Genomic DNA, 26877 nt, shown 5'->3' with positions numbered 1-26877 from the left:
ATATGCCAGGCCGTAAGTATTGGTCCATGATGCCGTGATAGACAAATCCGTTGGGCTGGGGCAACACAAAATTTTCTTTCCTCTTTTTTTTGCATAAATGAATCCATCGTACTAACATCTTTCTTAGGTCAAAAGATCAAAGTTGTGCCTATGTTACATGCTATAAAAAAAAATAGAAAAACAAAATGGTTCTTGTTGTGGTTGTCAGACAGTGAATAGCTTTTCTTTTCCTTTTTTTAACAAAAAAGTGAGTCTTTGATATTTTCATGACAAGCAATCTTTTACACACCCCAATTAGTATTCAATCAATCAGAAATTAGAATAGAATAACCTTCATCAGCATCAAGATATGAAAAAGTTACAAACATTGATTACATTTCTTTAACATATATAATCACACTATATACCAGCATTTCATTTTTATATAAACACCTACATCTCAAATATCAATTACCTAAAAACCCAAATTTTCATTGCAACAAAATGAATATCTACGAGAGAAAATTGATCATACTCCACTTTTTGATGCATATAAAGACTCCATCAAAAAGTATTCTTCGAGGAGTATGTGCTTTCAATCAGCATGAAAGGCATCAAAAAGTAGAGTATGAAACTTTTTGACTACTTAGACAGATCAATTTGTAGAAAGAAGAAATCAAAAACACGAAAGAATCCAAAGTTAGTCAAATAAATTCCTGAGTGCATTACGTTTGCCACATGGTTCAGGCAACAAGACCTTTTGGTTATCCCTTTGAGCGATCAGTACATTCTCTTGATCAGAAGGTGGAGTTGGCTGGTGGGGATTAGTGCCTAATATCAGCCCTTGCTTTTGTATATACTCCCATTTGTCTTGAAAGAGATAAAAGAAAGCAATCAAAGAGACCTCAGCAGTGAAAAGTATAGTCCAAACACCAACACTTCTTGATGTTTTCTTATGGTAGGCTTTTAAACCAGTGTAGATGTTAATGATCCCCACCAGAGATGTTACTGTTCCAAGAATCCAATGTGTTAAGTACCATGTACTTCTTCTTTTATTTCCTCTGTAAAAGAAAAGGGAATTCATATAATGTTAGAAATAAAAAGATTGCTGCCCAAGTTAAGATGAATAAAACTGCATATAAAGGGCATATGGAAAAAGTATGAAGTTTCGTGAATCAGTCAGTTTCAAAAATGTGAGAGAACATATGGTAAAATATTGAATTTGATTACCTACGTGGCCTGAAAAATCCAATCAAGGTTTGCATCCAAATGGCACCATAAAGGGCTAGACCTAATCTTTGGTGGCTGTTACTGAATGAATTCTCAAAATTCTTTATGGACATGACAGCTCCAATTGTTGCAAGCAGCACTGCAAGTATCTGTCAAATGGAAACAACAAAAAAAGAGTTAAAAATTATGGGGAAATTAAACAATATTACTGACTACTGAGCAAACAAAGCATAGACACATGATCATGATTATATAGACAAATAAAATACATGGTCTCCCTTTCTTCTTATTCAAGTCTTCATGATAAACATGATTAAGTTGGTTTAGATCAGTTACTGGAAAAAAACATGTACTGTTTGAAGAAATTAAAAAATCGTGGACAGTATCATTAAAGTGAAAGTGGGTTACAATATTGGTGAAACAAAACAAACAAGCAGCTCTTTCTGATCTCTTCTCTGCAACCAAATAAGAGTTATGATCTGCATCTATCTGTAAAATTAGTTTACATCAGTTTATATGCTATGTATAAGTATGCTATATGTAAATATAGATATAATTTGCAGACAAGAAATCAAGAAGAGACTACCTGCAATATGGCATGGAGATAGAAGAAAACTTTAACCCTTCTCCCACCTTCCTCTTTGTTGGCCATTCTAATAGTAAGTATCCCAACAGGCATTAAGAACCCCATGGAAACCCATAGGAGAAGGCCATGAACAGTGATATACGATGTCATTTGAGGACTCAGCTGCAATATTGTTGTTTATTAAAGAAACACGGTTAAACTCATACTCAGCATGAATTTTCTTGTTGATTATCTTCGGAATTTAGTTCAAAGACAAAGAATGGGTAGATGACATTAGAGTGAAATTGATTAGAGATCAGGTAGTAGATTTGAACTATATATTGATCACTAATTTGGACTTCCTAGGTGGGAAAACAAACTTTTACAAAAATTAGGCATACCTTGTGTACATTTTCTTTAATGCTCTTGTGATTGCTGGATGCAGTAAACTCCCAATGAGATGAGCAAGAAACAAGTGGTAAAAGAAAAACATAGTATAATGCAGGAATGGTGAATGACCCTAGCAAATGAGAAACTTGCATCTTCAATATCCAAGGCAATGGAGAAGAAATTAAAGCTTAAAAACCCAGCTTCAACTACCAACCCTCTTTCTTTTTTCTTCCTCTCAAAACATCAGCTTTCCCATACCTTTGTTTATGAAGATATAGAAAGATTACATTTGACTAAATTTAATTTGAGTGGCCATTAGAGCATTAGAGAGGAGAGAAAAAAGTAGTGTATAAAATGAGTCAGCTCTTCAAGAAACTCCGTAACTTTGCTTTTTGTATAAAGAAGCTAATGTGCTATGATTAGAGAAAAATTCAAAAAGGGGAGGTGCAACCTACCATTCAGTATTGGCTTAAAGATTTTAGAAGCATGGGTAATTCATGGTGGTTGTAAGAAAAAGATTATTATATATAATTATAAATAGGATAAAAAGGTAACTGAGGGTTATCACTAGACAAATAGTAAGAACTTCAACATTGTGGGGTTGATATTGCCTGCACTTTTTGGTTGCAGATGATGGCAAAAACACAAGATGGTCATGATTTTAATGGATGGAAGGTCGACAAGGGCGGTGTGGGTGGGTTACACAGTTGACAAAGAAGCTTATCTAATACTAGATTCATTCCTCAATAATTTATACTTCATCAAATCTTAATATTAGATCTGACTATCTAATTACTTTATTGCTGAAATATATATGTCTGCAACTATATCTAATGATTCAAGAACCAGTTTTTAGAGGCATAAATTCTTTAAAAAAATTTGCTTCCTTCTAATAATAATAATAAAAGAAAAAAATAAAAAAACATTTGCTTTCATTTTAAAAAATAATAATTGTTCATTGAACGTTAAAAGCAACAGAATTATTGCTATATATGTTGAAATTCTTTAAAAAAAAATTGACAAATGGAGCCTTATAATCCTAGTAAGGGAAGAAATACATTGGGGAAAAAGGCAGAGAGCTACACGAGTAATTTCTATTCAGCTGTCTTGGCCACAATGTTCCTAGTCATCTCTCTCTCTCTCTCTCCCCCCCCCCCCCCCTCTCTTTACCCTTTCCTTCTCCAATCTCTTATTACGTGCCTTGTGTTTGACATTCTTTGCTCAACAATGGCAGGAAAGGCACATCGTTTTCAGTTATGTAGAATCTTTTGGCCTATGTTAAGACAGATACTGAACGCAAAACACGGGATATACAAAATTCTAAGACGGACATCAACCTAATTCGGCATTTCAATCTTATTCTACATTAATCCAACCCCCCTTTTTTTTTGGCTGATGTTGACAAAGTTTCAATTGATGCAACGAGGAAAAGAAAAAAAATACTCGGATGACCCATTTAAAACAAGATGGTGGTAAAAAAAAGGCATGTGGGCTGAGAGACATGCAGATTATGCAACTTTTTTTTATGCTGGCATTGGCTAAAATCAAAGATAGTGATTGAAAAACTAAACTCCTCTTTGTCCCACCATGGCAATTGAGCACTGCACTCGATTTCTTCAGATTCATGATAACAACGCGCACAAACACAAACTGACAGATCGCCACGAAAGGTCGTAGTTTGTTTGGCTAGTTGATGAAGACATATAATCCAATCTTGTAGATTCACATGTGAATATGCTTCAACCTCTATTACCGAAATTAATCCAATTATTGTTGAAATGAGCTCTATTGTTATTTGACGACTTACCAATACATCCAATAAATTTAGATGAATCTTAACTTCAACAACTAAAGTGGGAATGTTATGGGGAAGGGTACTATAGCATACCCTCAGAATTCGACCAAAACAAAATTTTGAAATAGACCCAGGAAAAAAAGTAACCCTAGAAATCAGAATCATTAATCTTGCAGCAGCACTGATCTAAAACTAGCAAAAATTGCTAGTTCTTTCATTTATTGGTTTTCAATTAATCTTTTTGGTTTGAAAAATGACAGCAAACTTGAAAAAGGATATTACTGATTAGGACGGCCCTCTGATTAAAGCTATGTCGTAAAACATCTTTTCGTTAATTCCTCAACTGAATAATGACATTCATCTGTTGCAAAGTCGCAGTAATCATTACCCATTGCATTATATTCAATAAGCAATTTTTAAAGAGAGCAAAGGCTCTCATTATTCTATCAGCATCATCACTGATTTGGTAGGCTATCAGCATCATCATCATCCTCGTTATTCTTTTCTCTCTATGTTAACCAAAACCCTGTTTTTTTTTTTTTTTTGGGGGGGGGGGGGGTGGAGGGGTGGGGAGGGGGGGGTTTAACCTGGTAGATTTTGTATGGTTGTTAACCATTTCATACATATATAAACGTCAAATGGGTGCTATATAAAATATCAAACTCAAAAGTGGAATACAAATTAAATGATCTTTACCTCTGCAACTTTACTTTGCTAGGGTAATTTGTGTTTGGGCTCCACGTTCTGAAGGAAAACAACAAAATAACATTATTTGTCTTAAAATTTTAATTTTGATTAAACGTTGGTTTTTACCATAATAGAAGCTATAATTATCCAATGGATTGGGTTTCAGTGGTCTTTGTTGGCTCCTATGATTGTGTTTATGGTTAATACTTGTCTTGGTGGGCTGAGTTATCGATTGAGAATTGCTATTGTTATTAGCCATATGTTAACTAACAAAAGCCAGTTAGTTACTAATTGATTAGTTTGAATGAAGGGAAGAAGGTGCTTCTTTTAAGAGGGTGAAATGCATATTCGAGTTCTTGTTGCAGGCTCTTCATGATTTTCTAATCAGTAGTAAAAAATAAAATAAAAACAGGTGGTTTTGGGGATTGGGAGTGATTCACAGTATATGTTCATGCTTATTGGATTAACTTATAATTTTGGAAATGAAGTAATTGACTAATCGTTTGAGACGATGGTGGCTATCCTATGTGTCACAAGCATGAAGAGAATGGACCACTGATTTATTCACTGTTGCATCCATGTACGTAGATAAGATAAATAGAAACATACAAAATATGGTTAAACTGATAATTGCATGATTTGAACAACGACACAAAGTAGAATAACTAGAAAATTTTGTTTTGTGATGCATACTTTTGTAGGGCTATTTGATTATAAGAAACAATGTCGTTTTTTGTTATCAAATTCGACATCAGCGTCTATTCACTGAATGATAATCTTATTACTTGTGATGCATTGATGTCCAATGAAACAGGGCCATTCATGACAGAAAAGAACATTAGAGCCCTTTAATTCCAGTCAACCTGAGGGACATTCACTGGAGGGATTATTGCTCATATCACTGGGCTAAATAACGGTAAAGAACCTGAGTCCCTTATTCGAAGAAGGAATTGAAACCGCTGCAGCAGAGAATTCTAGCAGTAAAATGTTACACCTCCACACTAAACTATCCTATTTTAAATCCTTAAAGCCTGTGTATGAACGATCAAATTTCCCACTCCGAACATGAGAAGGGCCTGATTTGACATGGTGAGCTCGAAGTAAATTGTTTTAGGACTAGCAAGTTGCCGTGACAAATCCAAACCCTACCGAAGAGATTTCTAACATTAAATTATACTTCATATGAAAGAGAAATGACAATCACATCCCATACCATCTTTTATAAGTAAACAAAATGAGATATTGAAACTCAAACGAACCAAGTTCAACCTGTCTGACAGTCTAGGCTTCTCTAATGAAAACAGCATCCGATCAACAAACTGATTGTTCACTACCAAATATTTCAGAACTAGAACCACCTTCTGACTCTCCATAATCAAATAAGAGAAATTACATAAACAAGTTGGGCCTTGATGCCTTGTAGGTTGTCTTCAACTTCCTGGTAGGTGGCCTCACCTTCTTGAAAACCAAGGGGAACTTTATTTTGGAGTTGTGGAACTGCTTGGTGCTGTCCCTCTTGCATAGCTTAGCTGGGATGGTTGCAGTCTTGATAATCTGAATGCAAGGGAACCTGACTCTGTGGCGAGAAGCCATCTCGTTGTACATCTGTTCAACAGCTCCATTCAATGTAGTGTCACGGTATTCCTTGTACATGTTGTGATAACCGGTACGGCTTTGATAGCGAAGCCAAATACCATAATTCTTGATCTTGGTAGGATTCCTCTCAAAAATCTGCAGAGAATTTAATTTAGACAAAGGGCATTGAAAAGAAAATCGAAGAATGCATCAGAACCAAGTTACTGATTGTGTATCAGATAATCAATTTGCAATCTATAGCATTTCCTTTTAAAAAGTAGAAGCCATCTTATAAATAGTAAATGACTTGTGATCAACTAGCAAAGATAAGAGCTAGGAGATCACAAGTAAGGGTTACAACTTGTTGGTATCATCTTGTTATCAAGGATTTCAAACCAATTTAGATTCCAAGAACTGTTTTTGCAATCAAAATCTTAAATATATAGTCCCAAAAAAACTATATAACCAAATCATTCAATGCAATGGCACTCAGGAAACAAAAGACGAACAAGTTATAAAAAATACTTTTCTACAATGAAAAGGTGATAGCATAAAAGACCAGAAACTTCATATTCAAGATGCATGAAATTCTTAAAGTGTAAATAAAATTGGCATGAAAGCCTTAAGATTAGATGTTTCTTCCTATCTAATTCCCATGTTTCTCACGGGACAAATTCCAAAATGCTAGCAGATCAAACACAAATTTCCATCTAAATTGCACAGACAGAAGCTAAATGAAAGCAAATCCCCCTAAATAGTTTCAGACAGAGGCCAACATGACCCCAGCTCTAACAGAATTATCAGAACATACAAACAAAAGGGTACTTCTATTCACATTTCAACATAACATCCCATAATAAATTACTTCACACAAACTGAATCATCATATAAATAACATTGAGAGAATACCTCATTAATGGCAAGGACTTGACCATTGCTCTTCTTAACCTTCTTCAGCTTCCTCAAGAAGTACCTGATTAATATTCAAGGACAAACACTTCATCAAATGGGATTTAAATTAAACCCCAGAAAAACACAAATGGCAATGAAAACAATCACTAACCAGAACTTGGACTTGGCCCGAACCTCATTGGTGGCCCAAAGCTTCATCCTGTAAATCTTGGGATGCTCATCGCTCTCTGTTGGGAGAGCCCTCCCAACAACCTGGTACTGGTGAAACTGCAACCATAAACAACACTAAAGTCAAAACCTTGATCCTTTTTCCTATGTTAAACAACAACAGCTTAAAACATTAATCCTCCCTTAGATTTCTAATAAACTCATTAAATCAATAGAAAATAAAGCTTTTTTTTCCCATATTTTACTAACAATTTCCAACGAAATGAATCGAAACCAAGCATAAGATAACCAAAAAAAAAAAGCCCAAAACGAGGAATAATCGTCGAATTCTGAAGCTAAAAAGAGGGAAATCAACCCGGCTGTGGGAGATATCTGAGAAAAGAGAAGCGTTGGACACTTACCCTGAAAGTAACCATTTCTAAGGAAAGAGAATATCTGAAGAATTTCGCTACCCTCTCTCTCTCTCTCTCAATGTAGACTAGGGTTTTCTTTGCTAATATAGTAGATCAAAACCCTAGACTGGTTATGTGTCACTCATTTGTCCAGGCCGGGGCACTATATGATAAGGCCCAAAATTATGTGAGTAAGTTTTGGGTTTTATATTAATAAAAGCCCGATGTCGAATCTTAATTTTTTTCACTTTGGCCCAAAATGAAATCAATGTCACCTACTTTACCCCAAAATGGAAATGATATTATGTTCAATATGTATTTGGCCCAAACGAACACTTTCCTCTTTCCCATCTTATCTCTAAACCAAAAATTAAATCTAACTAAAATTAAGTCACAATTCATATATAAACACAAAACACTTTTTTATTTTGTTAAATTCATATACAATTATTACTAAAATTTTAAATCATATCACATTCATAATCTTTTTTGTATCGTGCTCGGTGTCACGTTTTACATCTAAAAAAAATGTAAAACCAAATAAAATTACCTATCAAATGTGGAGTTTGCCAGCTAGATTTGCTATATGTTTCCTTTTAATTAGCTGTTATTTGCCCCGAAAGAAGAATACCAACTCTGTGATAGAATGCTAGAATGTTGGAATTTTAATTATTATATGTATAAATATGACTACCCAATAAATCTGGGAGTTGGTTTTAATGTATAGAACAAGAATTCTTCTGAACATATGTTTTTACAAATTAAAAGCACCAATCATTCTGGGATTCTTCACAAATGTACAGCCATCTTCATAGCCCATACTCACCAGGCATGAGCTCCCTTTGTCACACCAAAGGTAACAGCAATCATTGCAATAACGGACTGCACAATTAGAATGGAAAGCACCAAAAAGGAAAAGGTGTTAATGAGCACAACCAAGACATTGATCCTCGATTCTCACAAAATGAAGAAGCATCTACTATCATATTCACAGAGGAACAAAACAGGAATGAACCGGCAAGATTCTTGATGCAACCAAATGCATTTTGTGTGTGTGTGTGTGTTTTTATATATATGTCAGTCTAGAAATAGCACTGCTGGTAACTGAAATTTTGCAAATCAAGCTTAACAGATAAAACCTTCTTACATGTGTTATGAAACATACAAAACTACAGATTCCCAGATAAACAAAGTTACACCATTGAGTCATCAGCCATGACAAAACATGATATTGAAAAATCTTTTCAATAAAAAAAAGGCAAAAGAAATAAACAAGATACTGAGGCTCATAGGAATTATCATAGGAGGCAAAGAAGCCAGAAAGAAAGCAGTGAAAATAGTAGCTCTATCACTGTTCATACAAGACAAAGAAAAACTTGGCAACACCTATCACATGACAGGCAAAGTGGGCGCTGCTGCAGTTGGTTTTAAAGCACAAAAAATGGCAAAGGAATCTTGGATCACTAAAAAGCAACCCCTTTTCACGATCTAAATCTAAATCGTGCAAACTGCTAGCACACTTTATCTAGATTTTTTTTCATGCAAGGAAATATGAAAATGTCCTAATAGCGAAGATTGATCTACAATTTAAACAAACTCCCCAATTCACATATTACAAGTCTATTGCTGTTGGTTTCCTTTCAAGTCATGTATTTTCAGGATTAGTTACACACATGAAACACTACTTCAGCACAAATTATATCATGAAAATTGAATAAGTATTGGGAGGAAAATAGGGTGGTCCACACAAGCTAATAATGGCATAACATATAAAATTAACTCTTTAGCCTTCATTCAATTCTTTAATGAGTTTCCAAACATATTGCTAAAATGTAGACAGATAAGTATCAGTCTCCAGTATAGTGGATAATAAAATAAGACAAGAATGATACTTAAAGAAACCACAGACAAATATTAACGAAATGGGGGAAAATTAAAACTTACAGCAATTGCACATGCGAGGTATCCTGCTTTTTCTCTGTAATCCACTTGGACACAGAGTAGAATGAAAGTTCCAACGTACCAGGGAATACCACCAAAGAAGAAGCCAATGAAAAACCTAGCCAAGGCAACCAAGCCACTCAAAAAGATACTCATTTAACTGGGCCTTTGAAGTCAGTTTGTAAGAGATAGAACAAATTTGGATTTGAAATAAATGTTGGATTTTGACCAGTTTGATCCACTTCACTTTAAAGCTCCATTCCACAAAAATTCTAGCAGTAACAGAGTGCATCTTTGATACATATCTATTTGTCTAAACATTAATAACTCAAACTCTTAGACCATGACTCGCATTTCACAGTTCACAAAACTCAACCAGGCTCTAAATTTCAGTAAGTTTGTCAATTTCCATGTATTAGCATGCAATGTGAATTTTTATACACAAACTGATGGAGATCATGAATGGCTACAATAGGGACAATCATTTCTGAATCAAATCTCATATAAGCAGACCTAAAGAATCAATATCTGAGTCTTTCACAGCCAGTCAGATTACATATTCCAATATGGACATCTGGATGACACGCATATTGGTTACTTGACATAAACAAAACAAACAATTAAATTAAAAAGTCATAGTTATGTTATTCTGTTTGTTTGCCAGATTTCTTAACAATCTATGCACAACAAAAAAAAGAAATGCCTCTAAATGGCTTTAAGAACCTATGTGAAAACCTACTCTGACATTGTTATTAAACAATAATAAACACAAAACACTACAAAATATCAATCTAAAACTTACAAGAACCAGCCCATTCCAAGACCACAAACAGGAAGCCGACGTTGCCTCAAGGGCGGTGCTTCTTCAACAGGATAACCTTCAATTACATCAAATTCAACCAAAGATTCAGAAACTGAATTCGCTTTAACCGTCAATAAAACCAATCAAGCAATACCAAAATAAATACCATTAACAAAATCCCATTTATGCAAAACTTTATCAATATAGGGGAATTCTTTATATGTTTATGTACCTGTAACGGTCTGATATCCGTGGACATAGGGGTTGGCGGAGCACGAAGGAGGAGCGGGATGAGGTAAGCCAACAAACGGCTGAGGCGGTTGTAGAGGAAAGGGAGGGTAGTAGTTGGCCACGCCTTGAAACGTCCCGTATTGATATTGGCATTGAGGGTTGGAAATAGAGGTGACGCCTCTAGTTTTTCTTTCTTCACTCATTTTCTTTTGCTTTTTGGCCGCGAGGGTTCCAAGGAGGAGGCCTAATGGCGTTTTTGACTCCTCCGCCGCGGTGCAAATTTGAAGCGGCCGAAATACTGGCGGTTAAAGTGATGACATGAAAAATAAAAAATAGATCGAGAACGTGGTTATTTTCGTTGGGAATGGGCGGTGTTTGGGGCCACATATTTCGGGTTTATTGTCATTGGGCCAGAATTTTCCTTTTTAAATTGGACTGGATTTTTTTTTTTAATTCGAATCAAAATGATTATATTTAAAAGCTTATTCTAATATAATATGACAAAACTTATTAGTATAAATAAATGAAAGAGTTCGTTTTCCTTGTCAATCAAAGTCCAATAATAAATTTTTGAATACTTTATATTAAAAAATAAATCAATTAATCTGGGAAAAACCTTAAAAATACTCTTGGTGGTATCAAATATATCATTCGGCTTCAAATCAGTTAATCTTAACATGGGTCAAGCCTATCTAATATAACTATCATTCTATACTTTTCCAACACGTTGAACATTGAATTTTTACCAAGATTACTTCTCTTTTCGAAATTTTCTTTTCAACGACTCGATAGGATTGTTTCTCGGGCTGCCGAAAACAACAAAGCAAATATGGGATGATGTTGGAAACCTGCTAAATCCATTTGAATTCACCACGTTGTTTCCTAATTCAGCATCTTTGAAAATAAAACAGCCGAAGGAATTCACTTCTCTTTGTTACGTTTTGGAATTTAATTTGACCAAAGACCCAGCAGCTTTAGAACACAAGAAATTGAATGTCCTTGAACCTTTCGACAATCTTATAATTGATTAATGTACTAAATTCACAAAGAAACTTCTTAATTTCTTGTGCATACGTGATAGTCATTAATGGCCTACCAAAGTCAAACTATGTATATCCCTTTCTAACGTTGCTTCTTAGGTGGGAGAAAATATAGTTAGAAATAAAAATGTGTTTATTTTTTTAAATTGTGTCCAATAGTATTTAATAAAAAAATTCATTTTTTATAAATAATATCATAATCTATAACAAAAAATAAATAATATATATTAAAATTTAAAATTTAAAATTATTTAAAATAATTATATAAATTAATTGAATCAAATATCAAATTCAAATTTTTTTTCAATTAAAAAGAATCTGAACGACAACAGATTGATTCTTAAGTTTTAATCCATGAAATAACAATTAAATTTTAGGTTCATCCAATGGTAAGGTCAAAGTCAATCCACTGTCATGTCGATTCCATCCCTCTTTTCATTTTTTTTTCCTCAGGTGGTTGGGCCAAAGATAACGTGCTACCTTAGTCGATTTGTGATTTCAAGGATATGGCTGTTTTATTGTCATACAATTGTTTATTTCCAATCTGTATGAATCAGGGGTAGAAAAAACACAGGAGAAACAACCAATGTGCTATAAAAAACAGGAGAAGATTACACTTTCTCGGGAAATTCAAAAATTAATGAAATTCTTCATTTGAAATTAAGAAAAAAAAATCATAGGCACGAAGAATAACCACGTTGTTGACTATTCTTTTTAATTTATATTATTTTTATTGATGAAACTTTGTTTTAAATATTGATACCAATTTCCTTTTTTTTTTGGTTACAAAAGAAAGAGTACTAAGAAATTTTAAAGCCCGAAGGAGATTAAACCCCACTCATCAGCTCACGAATAGCTGTATTATTTGTCGTTTTGTATAAAATAAACATTAAATGTAAATAATTTGGTATTTTTATTAAAGAAAATCACCAAAGGAACTTTTCTAACGGAGTGATGTGGGATAAACAAATGTAAAAATTATTAATCTATTTTTCTCATTTTACTATTTTCAGAATATTCTAAAATTATGTTTTTTAATAGTTAAAAGCTTTGCCTTTTATATTTTAAAATTATTATTTCTGTTTTTTTATTTTTTTGACATTGTAAACAAAGAAACTACAATTTTATGTAAAAATAATTTTAATATTAAATATACTTTTTTTTTTAATTATGTGAAAGTCAATGAAAAACATGAGTAAGTTAATATTTGATGTGATTGGCATTGAACCAAAAAGAAAGATAATTTGATACACAGAAATTGAGAGGCAGGTGAAGATGTCATATTCGGCAAATAAAATCATTTGAGTGTCAAAATCATCCTAGGACGGCCATCTGTTTCTTCTTATCGATAAGTCTAATAAGGTGTCTAGAAGCTAAAGATTAAAAGGAAAAAAATGGCAAAGAGTAGATCACAAAGCAAAAAGCCACATATTTGCTAACCTAAGCAAATATTTATTTATTCATATAATATGTACTCTGTGATGTCAGGCGATTGTTTTTTTTTTTTTAATACATTATTATTTATATGTATATATATTATTCGATTAGAAGTACTTTTATTCTTTATCTCGTTTTCACATTCTTTTCTAATGACTTTAGAAACATATTATTTACATGATTTATTCAATATTTTATTTAAAATATTTTTTTACAAAAAATCAAATTTTATAAATAAAAAAAAAATTGCTTCTTATTAACTGACTAATATTTATAAGTAAGATTGTTAGAATGTGATTGTCCTGCTAAGTTACAAGATAATATATATAATATACTTCAATAAGGATCACTTCAACTAAGACTCTTTTATTCTTATGCATGATTGAAGATCTTATTAGAGATTTTAAATTTGAATTAAAAAGATTGCCCTGCCTGCAATATTGGGGAGGGGACGAGGCATCAACGGCAGCCAGTGAATAATAATTGGGTTTCTATGTTAAGAGTATAATAGCTTTAATTTCAGTTATTAAGCAAAAAGGTTTCAATCTAATTAAATAATTAAATAAATGGAATTATGATCAAATGATTAATTTCATAAAATATAATAATTTAACATAATTCAATTCAATTAACTTATGTTTACGAAAAAAAAAAATTATTAATTATAAAAAATTACAAATATATAATTATATTAATTAATATTGACAATCAATATTCATAAATCTTCTTATTCTTTTATAGTCCTATGAAGTGTTTTTAACCAAAAAATCATATATATATATATATATATTTATGTGATTTACCATATTTTTGTGAATCATCTCATTTTCATATAGTCAACTGAAACATATAATAATACAGACCCATAAGAACATTCTCAATATCCTCTAATCTTATAAGATGTTTACTTAATGAAACTTACAATTCTTTTACATTTTTTTCATATATAATCCTATTGAAACTCTACTATTTACAAACATAGTAGTTTATTAATAAAAAATCTCTTTCCTCTCATAATTCATTTATTACAAGTCTTTCTATCCTATAAGTAATATCTAACTTATATTAAAAAATCATAAAAAAATCTCTTATAGAATTTGAATTCATTATTTCCAATAATCTTTACCTTCATTCAAAATTTATCAAAATCATTAGTTTTCATGTTAAACATGCTTAACTCTACCAATAATGAAAGTCGCTTAACAATATTCTCTATGTGTATTCATGTTTCATGCAAATTAATTTTTTGAAAACAAAATTTTGAACTATTATATTAAATTGAACTCTTCTAGGTTTATTTTTTTCTTATTTCTCAAACTTTTGTTCAATACTAGTTGATAGAATCATAATAGCTCTAATTCCAATTATTAAGCAAAAAAACTTCAATCCAATTAAACAATCAAACTAGCATAAGTATAATCAATCATCCATGAAAGAGACAATAATTTAATGTTGTTTCACCCAACTGTTTTATGTCCATAAATGAGCAAAAAATCAACTAGTTTTATAAAATTACTGTCATAACATATAGATCTATGGATTTACCGCTATACATAGATGAAAGTGAGTCACCACCAATATTTTTTGTTAGGTGTGATTGGCCATTTGATTGAATATGATCTGCAAAATAGATATTAAGTTCGAAAGTCGATTACGCGTGGAGAAGGTTGTAGCACTCCCACAACGTTCATCCAAATGATGGTATCGGTTTATTTCAAATTATCCAAGCCTTGATCATTTTTATAATTTACCAAATACAATAATTTAATATGATTCAATTCAATCAACTTACGTTTACAAATAAAAAAAATCATCCACTAATTATAAAAAATTATAAATATACAATTATATTAATCAACATTCACATTCAATATTCATAAATCTTATCATTTTCTTATAGTCCTATGAAGTATTTTTAATCAAAATAATTACATATACATATTCATGTGACTTACCATATTTCTATGGATCATCTCATTCTTATATAATCTATTGAAACATATAATAATACACACCCATAAGAATATTCTTAATATCCTCTAATCTTATAATAAAATTTACGACTATTTTATATATTTTTTTCATATCTAACCCTATTGAAACTTAACTATTTACAAACATACTAATTTATTTATAAAAAATCACTTTCTCTCATAATTCTTTTATTATAGGTCTTTTTATCCCACAAGTAATATCTAACCTATCTCCAAAAATCATAAACAAATCTATTATGGGATTTAAGTTCATTAATTCCAACAATTTTCACATTCGCTCAAATTTTATCAAAATTATCAATCTCAAAGTTAGACATGTTTAACTCTACCAACAATAAAAGTCGCATAACAATATTCTCTATGTATATTTATGTTTCATGCAAATTGATCTCTCGAAAACATGAATTTGAACTATTATTTTGAATCAAATTCTTTTAGGCTTATTTCTTGCTATTTCTCAAACCTTTGTTCTAATACTAGTTGATAGAATTACGATAGCTCTGATTGTAATTATTAAGTGAAAAAGCTCCAGTCCAATTAAACAATCAAGCTAGCAAAACTATAATCAATCAATTATGAAAGAGACAACAATTTAATGTTGTTCAACCCAACCGCTTTATGTCCATAAATGAGAAAAAATCAACTAGTTTTATAAAATTACAAACACATAATGTTATTAATCAACACTCATAATTAATATTTATAAATTTTTTTATTCTCTTATAGTCTTATGAAATATTCTTAATTTTAACAAATATTCACACATACCCATGCACTCAACATACTTATGTAAATCATTTCATTTTTCTTTAATCCATTCAACATATAAAAATATAGACACTCTCAATCTTTTCATGTCCTATGAGGTGTTTATCACATAAAATATTATAAATTTTTTAATATTTTTTCATACATAATCCTATTTAGATTTTATTATTTATAAACATACTAACTTATCTATTAAATAATCTCATTTTTTTTAATTTTTTCTTATAAATTTTTATGTGCAACTAGCAATATCTAATTTACCTCAAAAAATCATAAATAAATTTTTTATGAAATTTAAATCATTATTTCCGACGCAACCCACCTAGATGGTTGATTATGTATTAACGAAAACAGACTCTCCCATATTGTAAGTTGTACATTTTTTATTTTCCAGTTTTCTTCATAAGTTCAACAAGGAAGTTATAAGTGTTGTTTATTTGTTTTTGTTGCTTTGTGTTTTTCCTAGCAGGAAGGCAACGACATCAAAGAACAACAAGAGGGCAGATGATGGGAGCCTTGAAAGCATGGAGCTGTCTCTTGTTATGCTCAAACCGGCACGAGCTTCTGAGTTCTGAATGACAGTATGCCTCTTCTGCAGCTCTGCCTGAAGAATTTAGGTGGGCCAAATTCGTGGGATTTGATTAAAAAAACCGTTCAAGGATCAGAGAAGTAAGTAGTACTGTAGTAGTAACAGGTTTCAAGATTTTCTTGTTTCTTATAGACTTGGCGTAGTAAAAAAAGTCCAATCGGTGAAAGTCATATCATTTTCTCCCAAGGAACCATGAAACTTCTGCGCTGTTGACATGTGTCAAGCATGCATCAACATGTGATTACCCTTCAAACTAATCTTTTCAGAATTCAGAAACAATACAACTTTTTTGACCAATCGGCTGCAGATTTTGGCTTTGGTTAAAGTTCGATTTGCCAAATGCGAATCTCCAAATAGATAGTCTGGACCAGAAAATTAGGCAGCCGCAGTTAGTTTTTTCCCGTGATTGGTGATTGTTTGCAATTTGAAATTGGTTTGTTTGTTCAACTAACAATATTTTGCTTGGAGAACCAATATATTATTGAAATTAAAATGCTACAGTACAGCTTCATTGCGTCACCTTTTAGGCAACTTGTCCCTCTCAAAGTCCGCATAGTCCCTAATCTTTAAACGTTAATTTCAAAATCTAAAATTAATTCCTATATCATAGCGACATCAAACTCTTACTAAATTTTTAAAATTTTAGATTTTAGGTTACTAAAAACAAATTTCTAACTCGAATTGTGGTTTTATCTTCAAGCGTTTGATTTGGTTCTAGAAGCAAAGACAAAATTCAAGCCTTCAGGCGTCTTAAACGTTGAAAGTGGAATATTTCAGTCTTATCTTTGCAATAGTATTAGTGCAACGTTGGGACTAAAAATGTAATCAAATCGAGTCGAATCGATACAGTAAAAAATTTGAGCTCGAACTTAATTTACAATTCGCGGCTCAATATTCATTCAAACTTGATCGAGTTTTATTTTTCAAGTTCGAGCTCAATTTGTGATCGAATTCGAGCTACTCAAGCTTACTCGATTAAGTTCAATTAATATGTAAAAATAAGTTCGATTCGTATATTCGATAAAAGTTTGATTATTTATACTCGAACTCGAACTCGAATTCGAAATAGTTTATTAATTAAAATAATAAAAATATATTTAAATATAAAAGTTCAATTAGGCTTATGAACTATTCGATCCGGATATAAAAATACTCGAATTTGACTTGATCGATAAGTCGAGCTACTCGAATTCGAGCTCGACTCGATAATAATCGAACTGAATTCGAGTTTTCTTCGAATCGAACCCGAATAACTTACGAGTACTGATATATCATTTACACCCCTAATTAAAATTAATTGATTAAAAAAAAAATCAGATCAATCTCTCTTATGATATGATGTGATTATTATATTACAATTCAATAAAAAATTATTCAATACAAATGATGTAATATGGTTTGATAGAATTTTGAATCTTAATTTTAATGATTTAAAATTAAATTAAAATACTTAAAATATATTACAAGAATAAATTAAATAAATTAACATAAAATTGAATGAAGCTCACTGTGATTTTTGAACTTGAGACCTAGTAATCAATCTCAAGGCCTTATCCTTGTCATTTCATGGGCCCTCATTGACCGTACATTGACCGCATCGGTATATTTAACTAATCCTGCATTTTTTTTTAAATTTTTTTGTCATTTTTTTTTATATTGGTTTAAATATATATACTGGCTACTAGCATTATTAGTTGGCAAAATGTAATGTATGGTTGTGTTGGTTGTCAATGATGAAATCGCTACTAATTATGGGATAATGCATCCTGCATGAGTCAATTTAAATTCAAGCACATAAAAGTATACCTTATCAGTTTTCACCCTTTCAAACTTATGGTATATAAATTTATAATATAACACCTTCAATTAGTCTTTTTTTTTTTGGTTCTTTTGATTTCTTTCGAGGCTATTGCACAAAGCAACAAAAACAAAACAAGACTTACGGTTTAAAGACTATAGTTGTAACCTTAAAAAATAGGTTGTCTGCAATACAATATTTAGCACTTTTTTTACTTGTAATTTAAAAAATAAACATGAGTTGAAGTCGAGAATATAAGCATTGAACAAGCAGGCGAGATGAAGGAAACATTTTCAAACTTTAGAATTCCTACATTTTTCCCAAAAATGCCAGTTTGGCTTCGAAAGATAATGCTCACATACCTCAATTATTTGAGTAAGCTGTCAGTTACCAACCACACCAATATGGTGATAATAAATTAATGTTATCAAGGATTTCTCTTTTGAACATATCAACGTGATTCTTTTATATATTGCATGAACAGCTTATCCTAAACTCACTGTTTTCACTTGATACCCAAATAAGACAAGGCCATTCCATGGAAATTGTAATATACAATTCACAACGAGAAACAAAGGGCAATCTAATTGGAATTCCAAAATAATTTTTTTTTTATTTGACGCCTCAACACCGTCCCATTTTACACCCTCATCAATGACTCCAACATAAATTTTTTCTTTAAATTTTAAAAAATCCGAACCGTCCATCAATTCTCTATACATTACACCACACAAAAGAATCATAAACAAAAAGCAAAGTTTGACTGTTCCACCCCTGAATGACGTGAGAAAGAACAACACAGGACACCAATTCCTAGTTTTAAGAGATAAGAAAACAGAGAACAAGGAAGGGCATTTTGGTCAATTAAGAGAGAGATTAGGATAACGTGAACAACGCCTAGACAGGAAAACTTTGCATCCGTCTTTAGGACAGATGGTCGGACAGTACATGATTTCATCACAGCCGTCGGTTCGGTGCCTCTTGAAATCGAGCAAAGTAACGAACATGGCAATGAAAAGCACTAGATGATTCAACGCGTACCTTTGGCCAACGCATTGGTGGGGCCCAGCACCAAATGCCAGGTAATTCCTTTTGAAAATCACTTCCTCGTGCCTCTCCTCCGAGAACCGCTCCGGTTCGAACCGGTCCGCCTCCGGGAACCCTTGGAAGGACGACTCGTAAACTGATGGGAAAACAATAGAGCCCTTCGGGATCGTGTACGAGTCGGTCAACGGGAAATCCTCCCTCGCAATGTGCGGCACTAACGTCGCCGGCGGCCTATATCTGACAACCTCACGCGCAACCGCTTGCGTGTACTTCATTTCCCTCAATTGCTCGGCGCTTATTAAAATATCCGATTCCGGCGACCATATTCTCGAAACTTCCTCCCGAACTTTCCGGAGAGCATCGGGATGAGAATCGAGGAGGGACACCGCCCAGAGGAGTGATGAGGTGGAGGCATCTTGAGAGGCGAAGAGGAAATCAAAGAGGTAACTGCCGATTTCTTCATCGGTAGAGTGAAGCGGCGCTGTTTTGGACTCTACGATTTCTCTAACTGTTTCTTGCATCCAGAAATCGATTAAACAAGAAGGCTCGTCTCTGTCGAACATTCTCTTTTTGCTTTGAGCAGCGCAATCAGTAAGGGTTTTGACCAACCGCTCAACTGCCAGCCTGGCGTTTCGGAACGCGAAACCGGGGAGATCAAATGGGAGCTTCATTAAACCCGTATTGAAAAGATTATAATCTACCCTGAATTTCTCGCGAGCTTCACGAGATAAATACCTACCAACGAAAACGGTTTGAGAAGTTTCCAGATTCAAGTCGCGAACTAAAAGACGGAGAGAAATCGGCTGCTCGGGAGGTTCTGAGGAAAGACGCTCCCAAGATTTTAAATGTTCGAGAATAATGATCTGCTGCAACGCGGTGTAGGTTGACAGCGCTCTGGGAGTGAAGTTAGGAGCGATCTGACGGCGGAGAGCTTTGTGATCCTGTCCGAACATATAGATCATGTTATGCTCGCCGAAGAGTTTTTTACCAAAGGGATGTCCCACCAGCCAAAAAGCATCGGGCCGAACGTTGGCAAAGATAAGGTGAGAAAGTTCAGTGTTTCGGACAAAGACGATGAACCGCCCGATAACATAATTAACGGAAAACCCAACAGAAGCTGACAACTCAGATTGAACTTCCCAGAACCTTGTCGGTTTTCTGACTAGAGAAATTACGTTGCCCAAGAAAGGAAGAACCATGTTTGGACCAGGGACATTTCGCTTTTTTCGTAAGTAAGAGATCTGTTCTAAGAAAAGGAGAAGAACAAAAAGGGTGACCAAAACTGGAATCAAAGGAGAAAGAAAGGATAGAAAAGAGTTCATCTTTTATTTGAAATGTGAGTGAATGATTTGGGTTTGAAAGGAAATGAGCGAAGAAGAAAGTGTTTAAATAGAAGGGGGGGGGGGGAAGAAGTGAGGATACGAGTTTAAATTTCAATTATTTCAAAAAACAAAAGGAGATTCGGGTGACTGAAGCAGAATCCAACGAGTTTCATGTAAATGTGGTTTTAGTTTTTACATCTATAAACTACTTTGTGCCGAGAAAGGGGAGGCGGATAACGAGAGATAAGAAAAGAAAGGACAGAACAGGCGGGGAAGGGAGGTTGCTTGCGGGGGATAAATAGGACGGCGAAGGGATGAAGAAATAGCGGTACAGCTGGGATACGTAGGCGTTGACGTGGCATTTCAGCATATTTCGGTCCAGACAAATCCGAAGAAGGGTTTTGTTTTGAAAAATATAATACAATAAAAAGAAAGAAAGAAAGAAAGAAACATTTGTTTATTTTATTTTATATTTTTAACGCTTTTGCCCTTTTCTAGTCTTCTGAAAAAAAAAAGAAATTGGGCTTTTTCAAGTATCTTTGAAAGTCGTAGCCTCTATGTTTTTTCTTATAAAAAAAGATAATAGTTTCCAAATAGAGGAAAAAACTATAACTATTTTAATTTTAATTTTAAAAATGTTAAAATTACGTTTTAAAGATGGTTAAATAAATTAATTTAATTTAATTTTAATTTTTTAAATTTTGGTAAACTTAAGCTTTTAGTTAATATTAAAACTAGATTTTTTTTTTTTTTTTTTGCTTCTTAGGAGTGGAAAAAGTGGTTGTTGATTCGAATCCAAGCCCTCGTGTCTAAATTAAGACTTTTTATCACTCAGCCGAAAAATGTTAATTCCAATACGCTTTTTTAGAAGCTTCCGCCGCATACCATTGAATGTTGAAACTGATTTGATAGCATTTTTATATTTTTTAAATTAAGAAATAAAATATCAATTTGATTAAATTAAATCGTGAAAGAAAGAAATAAAATAAAATTATTTTTGTGTTAATTTGAGTAAAAATTAAAATAAATAACAATTTTAAAAATGTAAAATAATATAACGCTTCTTACAAATACCAATATTGTGTCATTTCTTTTTTTTCCTTTGGGTTCATTTTCTAGGTCAAAACAAACCTCAAGGGTTTTATTTTTTTATTCTGGGTTCAAACATTTTTCAAGGTTTGTGAATCCATAATAAAAATCTAGACCATAAAATATGGGTTTTATATGAAAATATACCATAAAATATTTTAATTAAAAAATAATTTCGTGATTAATGAATATTATAGACCGTTAAAATCCAACCATTTGTAAAATGGTGTTTCAAAGAATGAAAATCCTTTCTGCTTTTAAGTAGAATAAAATGAATATCTCACATGAAACAATTAACATGAAGCACAATATTAAGGAAAAGGCCATTACATAACAACTGCATCAAATATATTTTCCAGACAAGTAAGAATTAATATGATGGTGATATTCTGCATTTTCATGACATGTTTAGGGAGGCACATCAAACAGTATTACCACAACCAAGAAAAACACAACTATGGCAGTAGATCTACTTCTGCTGTTATGTGCCAAGGAGTGATATCCACAATCTACAAAATGAATTATCACAAAAATGCTGATTCTAGCCAAGTTCGAGTATCAAAAAACAAATAATTGGAGTCAAAATGAGAAAAAGAATAAGGAATATGCCCTCTTGGATTTAAAAAAAAGACTTATAACTAGAGGATGACCTCAACTACATGAACCAAAAAACTTCTATCACTGTAAACTCTCATTCATCCAATGTAATTAAACTGCTGTGTACATAGACTCGCAGGCTCATGTTACATTCAGCTTCTGTTGGTAAAAAATGTATATCAAAATTGCATGGATACATGAATTTCTACCACTCTATTATAAATCTTCTAAAGCATAATGGTATCAACATTAAACGGGAAGATCAAATAAAAGATTCAGAAATAGTGGGAAAAAAGAAAACCTTTTATGACCATAACTAGGGGAACAAAATGGAGATGGGTGAAAATGATCACAGAGGTTATGCTGATATAAGGCCTATGTAACCAGCAAATAAAGCAAAAACACAGGATACAACATATGCGCCAGCAACAATAATTGGTTCTTTGTGCCCGCATAACTCCAGATGATGATGCAAAGGAGCCATTCTAAACAGGCGGCACCCACTTCCCCACAAGTGCTTTGTTGTTTTAAAGTATAACACCTAACAAATACATCATCAGTTATCATGCCTAAGAAAACGGCATGCAGTCTAAAGAAAATTTTTATCAGACATTCATCTCTCATTGCGGCAATGATATATCATATACAAACTTGAAACTATGACCCAATAGTACATTGATAGTACATCAATGAACCACGCACTTCAAGTTAATATCTTATTAATGACTACGAAATCAAAGGAAAGTAAAAGCATGAGCAACCATTAGGTAAAAGTTGGGGGTAACTGAGGGCAGCTTGATAATACATGGTTGGAAGAAATACTGATTTGTGAATTAATTATTAGATGTGACTCAAATTAACATATCCTGATGCAAATTTTACACATTTGTATTTGCTAATTTTTCAACAAAATTGGAAAAGAATCAGACAATAACTGACGTAGCATACCTGCATGAGAACTGATGATGCTTCCAAAATGAAGAAACCAGATGAAATGAATAAGGGAAAGAACATTCCAGTACAAGCAGCCATTGCAGCTAATGCGCCACCAAGGGCCAAGGATCCAGTATCACCCATAAATACAGATGCTTTATACCCGTTGTGCAAAAGAAAACCAACACAGGCCCCTGCCATTGATGCTCCAAATATAGCAAGTTCTGATTGGGATTGGAAAAAAAAACATTTAGCAATGAAAGATTATACTTGTAAAAGCATAAAAGATTAAATTTAGATGAATGAATTGGCCATTGCAACAATAACATTTTCATATTATGATAACTTCAACAAAATTCCAGGAGTGAGCTTTAAATCACTGTCTTGCATACATCATCCAAATGATGCAACTCGAAAGAGCAATGGTGTGACTTTGAAAATGTTGTTGTTGCAATGGCCAATAGAGAAAGTGTAAACAGACAAAACAAATGTAGATGGGATCTCGAAAAAGCTATGTGGCCATTTCCAGAGAATAGAGAAAATTTCCCTCCTTTCTTCCAACTAGTTATATTGCTTGTTCAAAAGAAATCTATACTAACCAGGGCATATTGGAAGCACCGCAATTGACATTCCAATAAAAGCTAATGCAGCAGTCCCTCCAGCCAGACCATCAAGACCATCGGTTAAGTTAACCCCATTTCCCATGGAAACAAAACAAAATGAAGTCAACAATAGGTAAAATTTTCCCAAGTACACAAGGCCCAGTGGTGCAGGTAGAGGAACCAGCGTTTTCCTGCATTAAAAAGTTATGAAATGGTCTGAGTGAAAACCTAAGAATCATTTGAGCAAAAAAGATAACAATCAACAAGTATAGTCTTTAAAAGATAGTCTAAAGTGGGAATTGAAGCAATGGGAGCAGAAATTTGAAAGACCTAATTGTAGTTTTATTAATCAAGCAATCATTCATTAAAGACACATTGCTTGACAAGAAAGAGGGTAATCTGTAATTTTTAAAATGGTGTTCCACAAAAAATAAGAATTCAATAAAGAAAAAAAATTAGCTCACACACACATATTGATATTCATCCACCTAAGTGCTACAATTCCCCCTAAAAGTTCTTATAATGATAATTCTCCTTCAATAGAAGGTATCCTATTTTTAAAATTGTGTTCTTTTTTATGTTAAGAAAGAAAAAGGTTTATTACCTCATATAAAAGAACAAGGGAATGTATAGCATGGCTTTCAATCAAAGAACTTCGATAAGATCAGTAGACCCTAAATATGTTTTCAAATGAAAAGTAAAGGAAACTTGGTACTTTGTCAAAATTTTTCGGACACAAGAATAGATATGTGAGTTACCATCAGATAAATGTGATCAGATTAGTTACAAGAAGATATACATGCCATAGGGTGACGAAAAATTTGTAGCATCCAACCAAAATGAAAACCAAATCCCAACAGTTGCCTGCAATGACAAAAGCTTTGAGATTATTGCAATAACTGGGGTAAGAATGAACTCCAAAGGCAACAAGGATGAAGCATATATGATCAATGAAAGAGGAAAGCAAAAACGTAAATACCTCAAAAAGTAGTCTTAACCATGGAGATAAGCCACTGTTGTGTTGCCTGTCGAAACTTAAGACGTCATCAAGTAGTCCAATTGCAGCAAATGCTAAGGTTGCTGCTGCTGCAGCAGAAACTTCAATAGAAGAAAAACCAGTTAAGAATTTCGCAACAGATATACCAGCTGGTATAAAAAAAAGACCACCCATCGTTGGGGTACTCTTCTTTCTGGAATGTCTAGCAGGCCCTTCTTTCCAAAGTATTTGATGGAGCTTAAGAGTTTTAAGCAAGGGGACACAAATATAACCTGCACATGAAGCTAAGATCAAAGATATGAAAAATGGGGAGGTCAAGTAGAATGGCGCCAAGGGTAGCCTGACAATTTTCCATCCACACCAATCCACGAGTAAAAGAACCATTGTCAGGAAAATTATAAGGGCCAAGTTGATTAACAGTCCATGGTACGTCCTGAAATTATTTTAGGCAAACTTTAAACAAAAGCCTTGAAAAGGGTATTAATTTATGAAGACTCCCTCTAATTAATTGATTCTCATTTACCCAATGGATCAGAAAATTCCTAAAAGAGCTTGCCTGTGTCTATTTTGGTCTCTTCCAATTAAAGTAAGCCGATGGGCCGCCAAGGTTATGGCTTCGTCGGTTGAGACCTTGACAGGACGCAAATCCGCCTCACTCAAAGGGTTCAATACGATTTCCCCATCGCTATCTTCCCCATCACTTGATGAAGAAAACATATATGTAGCCAATGAATCGTCAACAACCCAGTCATCAAACGAAGATATTCCCACTGAGTCCTAAAAAAAATATAACAAAAACCCAATCATAAAATTACAAAATTCATTTCAGAAACCATATTGAAAAGTAAATGTTATTACTTACATCCTCGGCGGCGTTAACTTCAACGACGTCCTGTCGATATCGTCGACTTCGCTTATGTGAATTTTTTGATCGTTGCAAATTTAACTTGATTGGAGGGTAGAAATTTGAAGCAACAGCACCGCAAAGCCGAGGAGATGATAGGAGTGGGACGCGAGATGAAACGGAAAAAAGGTTGCGTCGTTTTGGGGAACGAGAGAGTCCCCAAGAAGAGAAATGGTGTAGATTTGAAGACGAGGAATGAGATCGCATGACTATTTAGAACCCAAACGAAAGCACGAAAATGAGATCGAAAAATTCACTTGGAGAGATCTGAGGCCATTCGAGAATAATGTATGTTCAAGTGAATAACAGAAACTGATAGATGAAAAAGAAAAAAAAAGACAAAGAAACAAAAGCAGAACTAGGGGTTTTTCAAACGGTGGATACTGAAAAAAAAAAAAGAAAAAGGAAACAGTGCTTAAAGAACCCTTTGTAAACATCGAAAAACGCCCTCTAGAGCGTGAAGGAACGTTTGAATCTATTGATTTCACGCGGGCCAGGTTGGATTAAGATCGGGTAAATGGGTTAGCCAGCTAGATCTCATGATCCATCCTTGTATAAGAATATGATTGGGCATAGATTGTCATAAATCACTCACTCATAATCGCATAAAAATATCAAGATGAAAGATTTTATGTGCAAAAAAAATATCCTCATTTCAAGCATTATCATAATTATAAATAGAACAATTATAAAATTTCATTTACTTTTTACAGGGAATGAACAAAATGAACAATCGATATATTATTGAGCGAAGCTGATTAAAGTATGTATTAAATTATTTATCTAGAGTTATCTCTTTAACTCGATGATGATGAAAATATTTAATATTTTTTTTATATTAATAAAAAATATTTTTTTATATATACGAAAAATGCTTAGGTCACTTTGATGTATTTTTATTTTTTCTCAATATGTCATTGTATATACTTAAAATTGACTTATGACTTCTTAATTTTTTATTAAAAATAAAATTGTTTTTAACTGATTTGAATGAAAGTATCCATTCAAATACCGCGGAACCTATTACTTAGTTAAAAGAAAGCATAACTCGTAACACTAGACGTAATATTAACTGATACGATCCAAAAAGGAC

The 26877-nt window shown here is 33.0% G+C and overlaps 5 protein-coding genes across 6 annotated transcripts; all 5 read right to left on the bottom strand.

Annotated features, from left to right (window-relative positions):
- Positions 1-350: 350 nt before the first annotated feature.
- LOC111318670 (cytochrome b561 domain-containing protein At4g18260-like) lies at positions 351-2751 on the bottom strand. Of its 2 annotated transcripts, XM_022921543.2 has the most exons (5): positions 2176-2751; positions 1796-1957; positions 1618-1698; positions 1210-1358; positions 351-1040 (listed from the first exon to the last, which is right to left on the bottom strand). In XM_022921543.2, the coding sequence occupies exons 1-5, from the start codon at positions 2314-2316 to the stop codon at positions 680-682; spliced, it is 894 nt and encodes a 297-aa protein (XP_022777278.2). In that variant the 5' UTR covers positions 2317-2751; the 3' UTR covers positions 351-679. The 2 variants fall into 2 exon arrangements, with proteins under 2 accessions (XP_022777278.2, XP_022777279.1); XM_022921544.2 differs by lacking the exon at positions 1618-1698 and having other exon boundaries at positions 2176-2717.
- A 3078-nt stretch (positions 2752-5829) lies between these two features.
- LOC111274866 (large ribosomal subunit protein eL20) lies at positions 5830-7771 on the bottom strand. The gene is made up of 4 exons (XM_022859828.2): positions 7703-7771; positions 7285-7400; positions 7131-7194; positions 5830-6377 (listed from the first exon to the last, which is right to left on the bottom strand). The coding sequence occupies exons 1-4, from the start codon at positions 7715-7717 to the stop codon at positions 6036-6038; spliced, it is 537 nt and encodes a 178-aa protein (XP_022715563.1). The 5' UTR covers positions 7718-7771; the 3' UTR covers positions 5830-6035.
- A 744-nt stretch (positions 7772-8515) lies between these two features.
- Positions 8516-11126, bottom strand: LOC149511293 (large ribosomal subunit protein eL20z-like). Its single transcript, XM_089755340.1, has 4 exons — positions 10669-11126; positions 10437-10512; positions 9638-9752; positions 8516-8575 (listed from the first exon to the last, which is right to left on the bottom strand). The coding sequence occupies exons 1-4, from the start codon at positions 10868-10870 to the stop codon at positions 8516-8518; spliced, it is 453 nt and encodes a 150-aa protein (XP_089611466.1). The 5' UTR covers positions 10871-11126.
- Positions 11127-18879: 7753 nt separating this feature from the next.
- Positions 18880-20946, bottom strand: LOC111318668 (cytochrome P450 710A1-like). The gene has a single exon (XM_022921542.2). It carries the CDS (start codon positions 20660-20662, stop codon positions 19154-19156), a length of 1509 nt encoding a protein of 502 aa, XP_022777277.1. The 5' UTR covers positions 20663-20946; the 3' UTR covers positions 18880-19153.
- Positions 20947-22406: 1460 nt separating this feature from the next.
- LOC111274865 (phospho-N-acetylmuramoyl-pentapeptide-transferase homolog) lies at positions 22407-26387 on the bottom strand. Its single transcript, XM_022859825.2, has 7 exons — positions 25743-26387; positions 25437-25657; positions 24863-25313; positions 24683-24747; positions 23881-24074; positions 23297-23505; positions 22407-22889 (listed from the first exon to the last, which is right to left on the bottom strand). The coding sequence occupies exons 1-7, from the start codon at positions 25989-25991 to the stop codon at positions 22707-22709; spliced, it is 1572 nt and encodes a 523-aa protein (XP_022715560.1). The 5' UTR covers positions 25992-26387; the 3' UTR covers positions 22407-22706.
- Between the last annotated feature and the right edge of the window lie 490 nt (positions 26388-26877).

This window comes from Durio zibethinus, chromosome 26 (genome assembly GCF_047325235.1).
Source record: "Durio zibethinus cultivar Kanyao isolate XHJ-2024 chromosome 26, ASM4732523v1, whole genome shotgun sequence".
Lineage (NCBI taxonomy): Eukaryota > Viridiplantae > Streptophyta > Magnoliopsida > Malvales > Malvaceae > Durio > Durio zibethinus.
The sequence above is the reverse complement of the archived record's forward strand: the minus strand, read 5'-3'. Positions and strand labels throughout refer to the sequence as shown.